The sequence below is a fragment of the Athene cunicularia genome, assembly GCF_003259725.1.
Source record: "Athene cunicularia isolate RWA chromosome 24 unlocalized genomic scaffold, athCun1 chr24_part1, whole genome shotgun sequence".
NCBI classification, from domain to species: domain Eukaryota; kingdom Metazoa; phylum Chordata; class Aves; order Strigiformes; family Strigidae; genus Athene; species Athene cunicularia.
Window position 1 is genome coordinate 516500 of NW_020799132.1, and position 11983 is coordinate 528482.

At 48.9% G+C, this 11983-nt stretch overlaps 1 protein-coding gene across 8 annotated transcripts; it reads right to left on the bottom strand.

Annotated features, from left to right (window-relative positions):
• Positions 1-71: 71 nt before the first annotated feature.
• On the bottom strand, positions 72-11795 carry FAM118B (family with sequence similarity 118 member B). Of its 8 annotated transcripts, none has more exons than XM_026863614.1 (8): positions 11728-11795; positions 7563-7640; positions 5227-5479; positions 4021-4248; positions 2610-2738; positions 1960-2245; positions 1312-1371; positions 72-1228 (listed from the first exon to the last, which is right to left on the bottom strand). In XM_026863614.1, the coding sequence occupies exons 2-8, from the start codon at positions 7631-7633 to the stop codon at positions 1215-1217; spliced, it is 1041 nt and encodes a 346-aa protein (XP_026719415.1). In that variant the 5' UTR covers positions 7634-7640; positions 11728-11795; the 3' UTR covers positions 72-1214. The 8 variants fall into 8 exon arrangements, with proteins under 8 accessions (XP_026719415.1, XP_026719412.1, XP_026719413.1 ...); XM_026863611.1 differs by having other exon boundaries at positions 5227-5578; XM_026863612.1 differs by having other exon boundaries at positions 5227-5578; positions 7563-8018; positions 11728-11775.
• Between the last annotated feature and the right edge of the window lie 188 nt (positions 11796-11983).

The following is an 11983-nucleotide window of genomic DNA, read 5'->3' on the forward strand; positions in this document are numbered from 1 at the left end:
GGGGGGGGGAGGGGGGGGTTGGGCAGCACAAGGACCTGCTGTGCTTTTTGGGGGGTTTGAAGGTGTTTTTGTTTTGAGCTGCTTTTGATTTTTAGACCAGCTTAGGGAGGATGCAGGGGTGACTTGCCAGGCGTGAGCAGTATCGGTGCTGCAGTAGAAAATCTGGCTGTTAACATCGCTGCTATTGGCAGCTCTACCCAAGCTGATAAACCAAAAATGGTGACGGCCTGCACTGGGCTGGAGGGAAGATGCTAAATTGCCTTAAAGGTCCCTGTTTCTGTTGTCACCAAGGACTCTGGAGCAGGGTACCTGGACCCCTGTTTTGGGGCAGGAGGTGGGAGACCTGCGTCAGCCAGGTAGCGCTCATCGTGGCCGGAGAAGGAAGGCAGCGTCCCCCTACCTCTCCTGCCCGCTGGCCGCAGCATTATTTGTTAGTAAAAAGGAAAAAAAAATACTGGAAGATAATGGTGGCTGCTTGCTGCTTTCCTGCACCCTTTCTTCCCCCCTTTGAGTGCCTCTTGATCCCGGTCTGAAGTGCTACACTGAATAATACAAAACTCTCTTATGATGTCTTGTAGCTCTGTATCGCAGATGTGCTATAGTGCAATAAATTGAATGCTGTCTGCTAAGAGACATAATTTATATAAAATAAACTTCATAATTTGTTCTCCGTGTATAAATAACTTGCCTTCAGCCAGGACATATTTCCTTCTCAAGCTGGGGAGACAAAGTCCTTTTGAGAGGGCATGTAAGTCACACACCAGCCAAAAGTTGAGTGAACAGGCCTTTAATATGAGCTTCAACATACAAAATACTGTACAGTATAAAGACAGGACTAAAAAACTAGAGCTTCAAGTAAAAAAAAAAGCTCAAGTTTCATGTTTTTAATTGGAAGTACAGAATACAAAAGCACTAAGTATGAAATTAGAGGAGGCTGCAGCTCCCTCGGGGAGCCCACACTCCCCAGGCGTGCGCAACCTTGATAGAAAGACAATTACTATGTTAACCCAGGCATCAGGCTCTGCCCCGGCCTGTTTCCTGCCCAAAGCGTCTCGGCTCCATGCATGTGGGCAGCAGCTCGACACCAGTGGGCTTCCCTCCTCCCTTAGGCTGGCCTTAAACCACGCAGGCCTCCCTGAGAGCTGCCAGCTCAGGCCTAGGCCTGTCCTAGGGAGTCCCACGCTGTGGCACAGGTTCTGGGCTCAGGCTGATGCTCAAGTGCTGCATCCTGCAGGAAAGTAAAACCCTCCTGAGAGATTGCTGAGAGGGGCGAGAAAGAGGCAAAGCTCGCTTAGCTCGGGAGAATCTTACCTTTTATCTCGGGGCGGGCAGCAGCGGAGCCATTGAAGTGTTGTCCCTCCTTAGGCACACCTAGGAGAGAGCAGAGAGCAGCAGCCTGGTGGAGAGGTGGCCCTGAGGAGAGCCCCTGCCAGCACTCAGCGCTGTGCTCAGCACGCTGCCTCTGGCCTGTGTGCGGCACTTTCACGCAAGTCAGGCCTTCCTGGCTGGGTTTGACATGTGCCAGCAAGGCTCTGGCTAGCAAACTCAATTCTTTCCCCCATTTTTTGTGATTTACGAGCGAGATCTCTCAGTTAAAGCGTTAGCTCAAGCTGAGTAGCACAATGGTCAGCGAGACTGAAACACCGTTTCGCTAGAAAGGGAATAACTGCAGCTGCATGTTAAAAATAACGTTTGGATGTGTGGGAAGCAGCAGAGCTGTTTAAACTGTAAGAGCATACAGTGATTTTGTAAAAGTAAACCCCAAATTCAGCTATGCTGGTGATTTTTTTTTGAAGGAAAAAAAAGCTTAAGGAATAATACAGCATAAAGAGGGGCTATTAATGCTGCCTATGCTCCAAAGGGCACAGTGACAGTCAAGAACCATGTTGTGTGTGACAGGATCCCTGAGATGGTGGATGCACGCAGGCAGCCACCCCGCACAGCCCCTGACCCCTGTACCTGCTCGGCCCCGCGTGGCAATCTCGCTTGTCAGCCTCTCAAAGTACTCGGGCAAGTCTGTGTATTCATCTCCGTAGGAAATCACTTTAATCCCTTTGTCCAGCATGTTCTCACGGAGCTTCTTGAACTCGTCCACGTCTCCCCTCCGTACGAGCATGAAGTGCTCCAGGTCTGACTTGTGCTTCACAGCCTCTAAAAACAGGGCCTGAAACGTGGTGTCATCAACAGTCCAACCACAGCCCAAGAACAGGAATGACTTATTTTCATACAGCTTCTGAATCTCTCGCTTTAAAAAAGGGAAAGATGTTCTTAGTCAAAGCAAACTTTATCTTCACAAGGCACAAGAGACAGCATCTGCCTGATGAGGCTCTGCAGGAGTGCCAATGTGCAGTCATCCTCACCACAAGTCGGGCTGGAGAATCCATCCCTCCTCTTCTATTCCACAAAAATTAAGGACTGTCCCACCACCCTGCGTGAAGCTCAGTCTCTAAACTCAGCTGAGCCTATGGCTTACATCTTTTAAATTCAGTCTTTAAACTCAGCCGAGCCTACGGTTAATGTAGGGGCTTGCCAGGGAAGTGGGAGACACACAGACACAACGTGGGGGACCCCACTGTACACCCCACAGAGAGAAGGCAGGACTGCCTCACCATGACCTCCGTGTTGCGCAGCACATTCTGGTACCCGGCCGGGTGGAGCACTATGCCGCTGGGGTTGGTGTAAACGCCGTGGATATGCAGGACACTAAGCTTCCTCTTCTCTTGTGCCCACTCCAGCACCTGCGCAAAACAAACCCCTCCAGAAATGTTATCGAGTGCATCATTTGTGCTTCCTTCCACGGGGCTGTCAAAAAATACCATTTTGGGGAAGCGGTTCAAAGAGGCGGCTTCTTTCTCATCTCCTCAAGAGGTCATGAGTCCATCGGCCTCTACATCACAGCCCACGGCGCTTGTTTGGGCCAACGCTTCAGCTGAATGGTGAACGTGACGGGAAGAGACCGAATCAATACAACGGACTTGGCAGAAAAAGGGGAAAAGCTCTATAAATATTGTGTGTTTCTCAAGCCCACAAAGTTTTATTTCTTGGCCCCTCTAGGCTCTGGGAAGCTCTGAGGGAGCTCAACAGCTGACCTTCATTTCAGAAAGCCACTTCTAAGGCTCTCTGTTTACTCCTGCAGACCTTAGCTCATTTAAGCTTGCAATAATTAGACTGCTTATTTGTAACACTGTAAGTACTTCCAGCCATGTAGATTAAGAGGTCATGCAGGAAATGTGAAGCACAGAAATGAGTCAGCATGAAGAGACCAAGTACTGCACAGCACCTACACATGGCGTTTGTTTAACAAGCAAACAGAAGGACAAGATGCTCCCAAGCAGTAAAACCCACAACGGGAAGATGAGGTGGGTAGGTGGTGAAGAGCTCAGGGTTTCACAGTCCGTTTTTCTCCCTGACTGAAGAAGTGGGGCAAAAGGAGGGAAGCTTGCATGCAGCGAGCGGCCACAGACAAGAGCAGGGCAGAAGAAGCCAGAATACAGAGAGCAACCCAGCAGGAGCCATCCAGCCATTTCAGAAAAAGGACACGAGGCAGGAGGGAAGCCTTGAAGGCTACGGCCCCAAAAACGCTCTGTCACAAAAAGTGCTCTGCAGCACATTCTAAAAATAGAAAGGTCAGCTTTGTGTCTCGCGTGGAGCTTCCCATGTTGGTTAGAAATGGCAATCCAAGCCTTATGTGGAAGCAAGGCTTGCGGTACTTCAGTGAGGCCAAGCCAGAAGTTGAAGCCAGAAGGAGAGAGATCAAAGAAATACCAGGCTTAAGGGCTCCTCCTGAGCAACGGACGTCAGGCAGCAAGCACAGCGTCTCAGAAACGAGCACTTGTCTTCATTCCTCTGCTCGCTGCCCCAAATGGTCAGAGCCTCTGCTTGGAGTTTGTCTAACACCGTTTAAATTACTACGAACAGTACAACCCCCTTACACAGGTGTGAGGGCACATCCTGCAGCCACCACTGTCCTGCGTTGTCCCAGCTCAGCCCTGAGAAAAACAAAAAATCATCAGTGTTTACCTTCTTTTCATCAGTCAGGTCAAGAGACTCCAGATGCTTCCCCTGGTGTGCTGCATACAGTTCCAGCAGGTTATCAAAGTTTGTGGTTAACACAAGCGCCCCATTTTCCATTAAGTGAAGCACAGACTGAAGCAGCTGCTTCCCAGAATCTTCCATTTTAGATTCCAAGTCATCAAACACCTCGTATAAACAGTCTTTGAAAAACGTTGAGCGAACGTTGCTTGTGCGCTGAGAAGGGGTGACAGATTAAGATCAGAGCTGGGCTTCTTTTAATGCTTTGTGTCAAACAACGCGATGAAAAACTACCCACAGGTTTCTCCAAGACCTGTGCAAAGTTCTTAGGGCCTTGCAAGACAAACACAGAGCACTTACTGTCCTCCCCCCCAGCATACCCCGGAGATGCCCAAAAGCTGGTGTTTACAGCAGAATTATGCCTCAGGAACCCAGCACAGTAACTGTACCAGGGGTTCCTCGTGGAAAGAGGAATTGTTGGGAGATGGGGGCACCCTGGAGAACCAAATTTAGCTACTTCCAAAAGCCAAACCCTACACTCAGGGTGGGGTCTCGAATATTTCTGTGCAGCGATGCAAGCAGAATCACAGGATCACTCAGGTTGGAAAAGACCCTTGGGATCACCCAGTCCAACCCTCAGCCCCACTCTACAAGTTCTCCCCTACCCCACATCCCCCACAGCTCATCCCAACGGCCCTTAAACCCCCCCAGGGATGGGGACTTCCCCCTCCCTGGGCAGCCTGTTCCACTCTCTGACCACTCTGTCTGGGAAACATTTTCTCCTCCTGCCCATCCTGACCCTCCCCTGGGGCAGTTTCCAGCCGTTCCCTCTTGTCCTGTCCCTGACCCCTGGGAGCAGAGCCCAGCCCCAGCCTCTCTGCAATGTCCTGTCAGGAGCTGCAGAGAGGGATGAGGGCTCCCCTCAGCCTCCTCCTCCTCACACTGAACACTCCCAGCTCCTTCCCTGGCTCCTCACAGGATTTATTCTCCAGGCTCTTCCCCAGCCTCGTTGCCCTCCTCTGCCCTCGCTCCAGCCCCTCGAGATCTCTCTCAGATTGAGGTGCCCGAACCTGGACACAACCCTCCAGGTGTGGCCTCACCAGTGCAGAGCACAGGGGGACTGTCACCTCCCTGCTCCTGCTGGCCACACTATTGCTGATACAAGACAAGATGCTGTTGGCTTGGCAGACTCACCGGAGACAGCTTCTGGATAAGGTCATGGGCAAGGTGAACCAAGTTCTTGTCTTCATGGAGACACTTTTGAAACCGTTTGCTCTCTTCATCTTCCAGGAGATCAAAGTCAATAGCAGCATCCAGGAGGGCCTGGATTAACCCTTTCCATGACTTCAGCGCTGGGACCTGGGGAGCAACTGCTGCGCTGATTCCTGTCCCAATCACCAGAACAAGTTCCTGAGGCTTCTTGGTTTTGAGGCTTGGCAACAGCTTCCTGCAAGAGCAGAAAGTAGCACAGCTGGTACCGTCATAGATGGAAGGATGTCTCAGGCTGTGGAACATGCAGATGGAGGACAAGGGAGGTATCTTCTGCCTAAATTTTGAGTCAACTTGTCCATCGGGGTCCTCTGACAGAGGATGAGCAGAGCAGCTCAGCACCCCTTAAAGACAGCACACAGCTCCACGGAGCAACATCACAAATGACCACAATTACAACATACATAATTACAATGCATTTGGCAATCAAGTCTGTTACCCAGTCGGTTACTGGGGAAGTCAATACCGCCCAGGAATACTTCTGAAGCAAAACTAATTAAATTAAAGTTTGGAATAAGGGAGGTCTTGTTAATAATAGTTAACTGCAAGCTAGCAGAAAGGCTGGAGACAGTGGATATGGTGCGGTGAACCATATGGAATACGTTATCGTGGCTGCAGACACATACACGCTCTACATGTCCTGAGACAAAGCACGCGTCAGGCCCCCGCGCAGGGACTAAACACAACCGTGACTGCTCCAGGTTTAAATAAGGTGCCAACTGGGGGCCTGAAGGCAGCAGCCCCATGTAGCCTGGCACAAAAGGAAGGAAGCGGAGGCTTCCTCCCATCTCTGCCCTGGAGAGGACCTTCCCACCTGCCAGCCCCTCTTTGTGGAGAAGCCCCCTCAGTGGGACGTTGTACCAGAAATCCCTTCCCTGTTACACCTGCAACATGAGCAGGATGCTTGAGGCCAACCTTTTGGAAGCCCAGGTGACATGAAGAGTCTCAGAGAAGAGCTGCATGGCTGTATTCTCCGTCCTCCTCCTCCCCTCTTCCTTATCTCCTAGCTTTCTACCCACACAGTGCTTTTAAATTTGATGTTTATTATTTATTAAGTAGATGGGCTTCTCCTCATCATGCCTTGCCTGGTGTCAAGCTGCTTTTCTGAAGCAGGAGACCAGCTGTGGCTTCCCAGAGGATGGAAGCAGCTGCCCGGGGAGGCAGCTCATTTGGAAGGAATGTTTTTTATCTGCAAACACGTGATATTTTGCAAGGAGGGGAAAGGAAACCGATACCACACAGATGGAGCTTCGCCTTCCCTCTATTACTGCCTATGAAAACATATGAGTTAACCCTTTTCTTGAGGAGGTCTTTTCCGTTAGAGGAGATAAACAGGTTTTAATTTTGGGACCGCAAACCTCACCCACAAAGAATAAATTAATATTCATGCTAATGAGCTACTAATATAAAAACACAACCTAGGGACTGAAATCCAAAATAATAACAAATGTTAGTCTTAACATCCTGCGTGACATCTCTGAAAGAGGCACTCTGTTCCCACACCGATAAACGCATTTCTACCCTGATAACCCAGAGCAAGGAAACAATAATGTCCCAACCTCTTTTCTGCTCATCCCACAGTCACTAGGTCAACCTTGAGACCACAGTTCCCTCACAGAAACTATTCTCCACCCCTTCATAACTCTAATAAATCAGATCAGCTGAAGACAACTCCCTAGATGAATTAGCTGCTCGTTTGCAGACAGCAATGCCTTAATTTCTGAGCCCGTGCTGTTGCAGCAGTCACAGTCCCAATGCAGGATGGACAGAAGGGTGGGTATGCCCCAAGGTAGCATCATGCTCACGTCCCTGCTTGGAGAACTGCAAGACAACCTACTTATTAGTATGGGGAGCCTCCAGAGCAGAATTTACATGCAGCAAAATCACAGGGATTTGAGTAATTGCCTGTCCTCCTGGGAACTGCTGTCCAACTCAAGCGAAGGAGCATGCCCACCACATCTGACGTGGCCCTACGTGTAGACAGGATCTGAGCTAAAGCCATGGAGACAGCACAGTAAAAACCAGCTTTCCGTGCAACCTGGCTTAGGGGTTAAAAAAAACCCAGCAGCAAAGTACAGTCTTAAGGCCTTTGTTCCACGCACAGCAGGAACACACAACTAGAGACCCTGCGCCTTTCTTGGATCAGCAACCAAAACGACGGCTGGGACTTGACGCCGAGTGCCATGCTCTTTAAAGAACAATGCAAGGTTACAGAAAAAGCTCTTATTAGAAGACATTCACTGGAGTAGAATTAAATTTACCTGGGCTTTTTTGCAGGTGGTATTCCATCTTCCAACAATGTTTCTTTACCCAGGCTCACGGTAGAAGCCATCCAGTTTCTATAGTAGACAAATCACCACAAGCAAAGTCACTACATGTACGCAACACGACGTGGAACAGACCACAGGCTTTTGTCGAGGCAGCTTTTCACAGGCAGATAAATACTGGGGTTTGTTATCTTTATGAGATCACCTTCGGGCTGAGAATTGCACTTTTTGTTTCTGTACTTTGCCCCACGGCTCTCATCCACCTCCTTAACTTCCTTTACAACGAAGCTCGATAAAATCCTAGGGCTGTTTTGGAAAACCGGGTTGTGGTCGCCACTGGCAGACCCCTGCTTGCCAGTCCCTTCGTTTCCTCTCGGCTGTTCATCTTTGCCCGAGAGCCCATTATCTGGGAGCTCCCCGCTTCCAAGGCAATGCCTGTTAGCAAACCTGCTGCTTGGGAAACAGCGGGAGGGAAGAAAGACAAGAAGTTTTTTGTTCTACAAAAAGCCACTGAGAGCACTGAATTCTCTGGTGATGACAGAAGGCTTATCCAGCCTGCCATACGACTACAGGCAGGGGGATATGACCTTGAAGTCTGTGGAAATGAAGTTTTATGTCTGCGAACTCTTTCAACAGCCTGAGATATAGAATACAAAAGGTCTGCCAGCACACTGTCCTCTCCCCCTCTCTGCTTCTCCAAAATCAGACTATTAAAAGGGAAAGAAAGCAGACAGAACTGCTCACCCTTATCCATTTTTTTCTTGCCAATTGTAATGAAGAGTCCAGCAAAAATTCTGGCAGGCTTTTCCAAAAGGAAACACTGTGCAAGAGCTGCTGGCCCAAAATCACAGTTTTTTTCACAGGTTTCACAGCCTCAGTGAGCTCTGAGCGTTTGTTTTACAAATGAGATACCTGCGACTGCTTCACTGCAGCAAAGCAGCAGCACTGACAGAGGATCCACAGGACAACTCTTACAGGTTGTGGTACAAATGTTGTCAGGGATCATTTATTGTCCCAATAATCTAGATAACTGTCATCTTTCCCCATGCTGGGTGATGAAAACAGGGCACACCAACTCTCGCAGACACTCAGGTACAGTGGGCTTGCCAGCCTTTCATTTCTGACCACTCCTGAAAACTTTAGAATTATTATTAAAATAATAACATATCATTATAACACTAATATGATAATATTGTAACACCTCAAGAGCTGGTCTTCACAACCTGCCTCCTGAAACACTGCTTAGCATATGCTCCCCACTACCTCAAATAATCAGATTTATTTTACTGTAGAGCCCCAACTCAGACAAAAGTTTCAAACGCATTTAGGAAGCGAGGAACCAGGCTCCAGCCAACTGCTTGCACCTCCTGGTTTTACACCCTCGGTGCAATGCTGAACCTCCTGCACCACACACCTTCTGGAACGTTGTACCCCGTTTGTCCAATCCGCCGTCGAGCACTTCGATGTTATTCTGACAACAAACCTCTGCAGCTTCATGCCCTCCCCACTCCCTGCCGAACGCCTGCAACCATCACGCCACGGGGTGAACAGTTCTGGGGAGTTAAACCAGCAGAAAAACCACCCACTCCAAAGCGGTGACTCTCGGGGAGGCAGGAGGACGTGCCGGACACATGATCAGTCAGGCGGTAACATCACACTCGCCTTGAGGGAACACAGCCAAGCACAGTCAGGATGGAAATCATCAAGGGGAAAAAAAAAAATCCCTTTTTTTCCTTTCCAGTAGTGTAAGATCTCTCCTTTCGGATTAGCTGATTCTTCTGGAAGAGCAGACTGCTTCCAGAAAGCCAACCAAATCTCAATTAATGGTGCAAAGGCACTCCAGGCGAGCTAGGGACTAAAGCATGTAGCCTTTGTTAACTGGAATATCGAAGAAGGAAGTTTGTGTAAAGCAACACGCTGAGCTGCCACTGCTCCCAGGTCTGCCCTCAACTCCCTCTGAGGCAGCACACCTACCAGCCAAAGGTAAAACCTTCCCCACTTTCTCCACCGGCTTCATTTACAGATCTAATTTAAGTTTATATTAGCTTTAGGTTGCAAATTACTTGCTAAGTCTCAAATATCAAGCCTGTTTATAAACTCCTACTTAGGCCTTCCCCTGTTTAGCTTGTTCACTTGCCTGAGCACTGCTCCTGTTTACCTCATCCTACACATTCGTGTTACTTTAAATAGCAGAAATGGAGACATCAATCTGATTTTTAGGTGACTTTAAACCATGAAGGGCATTTCAAAAGTCATTCTGAACTTAGGAAAAAACACCTTTTATAATTATTGTTACCAAAAGATGGTTGTCTAGTATCACAAATTTCAATCTTCATTTCTGTTTAATGCAGGTAGCCACAAAGGAACAAACCCAATAATGTCTAGGCTTTGCTTGACCCAAAAAAAGTTATTTGTTAAGAACAAGTCTCAGAGATTCAGTCAAGAAACAAACCTCCAGATTTTAGGCCTGGGGAGAATCTCTGCTCTCCAGGGGGACAGAACAAGCCGGCACAGTCAGGGTCACCAAAATTAAATAGCATTACCTCAAAACATGGCACCACCCCTGCAGGGAAAAAAACCACCAAGGGGACCCTAGCCACACCACCGCTGCAGATGCCATGAAGGAGAGGGAACAACGGGCACTTACAAGATAATAAATGTCTCTCCCATCTTCCTCCTCGAGATACTTGGAACTTTCCAGCTATTTAGACTATAAGGAGTTGGAGAGAGAGTAAACATCAAGCTCCGCAGGTTTCTGGCTTGGCTGCCCTGTTCTGTCACAGTGTGGTCTCTCATCACCTTTATTATTGGCACTATGCTTCCTGCATAGATTTGTGGCGTTCTCCTTTCTCCTCCACACTGAAGAAATCACTTAATTTATCCTAAAGCCTTTGAGGCAGAGATTTCAACAAGGGACTATTGCCTTTAAACGATGCTCAAGTTGCCAACGCTGAATAAACCTAATCATGACAACTCCATATGTAATATAAAGAAGACACATCCAGCTGCAAAAACACCCAAAATACAAAGATATATCCCCGCTAAAACCAAGCACCTAAACAATGCATATATTAAAGCAATGCTGACGCTCACACAGAGAGTGTATTTACAAAAACCTTGCCGTAACGCTGCGAAACACGACTACACCGCTCAGTCAACGTCAGACCCCGACCTGCAGAACCACCGTGGAAAATTAATGAGATGTTTTCTCCACCGACTCATCCCCAAAGGAGATGGGGAAGTCACTGCGGACGCTCTCTCACTGTCTCCCAGCTCAGCAGCTAATGCACAAGTAAAACCACACCTGCATACTAGACCTGAACGCAAAATTTAAGCAAAGTAAAAACCACATGCGTCCAGCTCAGTGCTGGAAGAGGGGCTCCTCTGGCACAGCCCCCTCAAATTATATAAAGAAGCAAGCACAAATTTATTGCTCATCAATTATTTTTAGCTTCTTTGAGTGGTTGGAAGAACTACCACCAGTGAGGGCGTAATTCAGATCTCCTTTTAAAAATTAAGTGGCTTTAAGATGTTGGGATAAGACAAAACGTCATGTTATAGTTTAAAACCTGCCATGTTTCAGATTGAAGAATCTGAAAGGATATTAATGAGTCATCCCTGGCCAATTCCCAAGCTCTGTCCCTCCACGTGGGAGTCAAAATTGGAGCAGGCCCGCACAGCTTGTCAAAACCATCCTAGAAAGGAACAGGATTCAGGAATAGCGGGGACTGGCAGTGCCAGGAAAACACACCCTGCTTCCGTTTGCGCCGCCGTTAGAAACGCAAGATTCAGCCTGCTCAGACACAAGTTAAAATACAGCAGAGGTTTTTATTTAATGCTGTGATTCTCCACGTGCTTTGGACTCCCACTAACTTCATAAGAAAGGAAAGGGAGTGACACAGCAAAGCCTGGAAGAGGTGTGTATCCCAACAAGCTCACACGGGAGCCAGGCCAATGCATTCAGACACAGGCTGTCTACCTGATTTAAGACCCAGCAGACAAGGCTGCGGGAGGGCCCTCAGTCAGGTATTTCTGCATGCAAGGTTGGCTTTCTGAGAGCGTTTCTGGAAAGCAAACCGGGCCGGACATGCTGCTGGGGAGGGGGTGTGTGTGTGCGTGTGTCACACCTTCAGGGATGCCCGGCGCCTGGAGGCCTTACCTTTCCTCTCCGCTGCGCCCCCTCCTCGCCCCCTCTCACACTAAACCTGAGGGAAAAGCAAGAACACAGTATTTCAGAGGGCAGGGAGGAGGCCGAGGCTCCTTCTCGGTGAGAGGGGCGGGGGGAACGTCTAAGAAAATGACTTTTCAAGAGAGCGTCGGCGCGGGGGGTGTCACAGACGGGCGCCGCTGAGGTGAGCCTGGGCCCCGGCACCTCCCGCCCCACAGCCCCCTCCAGGTTGGGGGGGGACGACGAA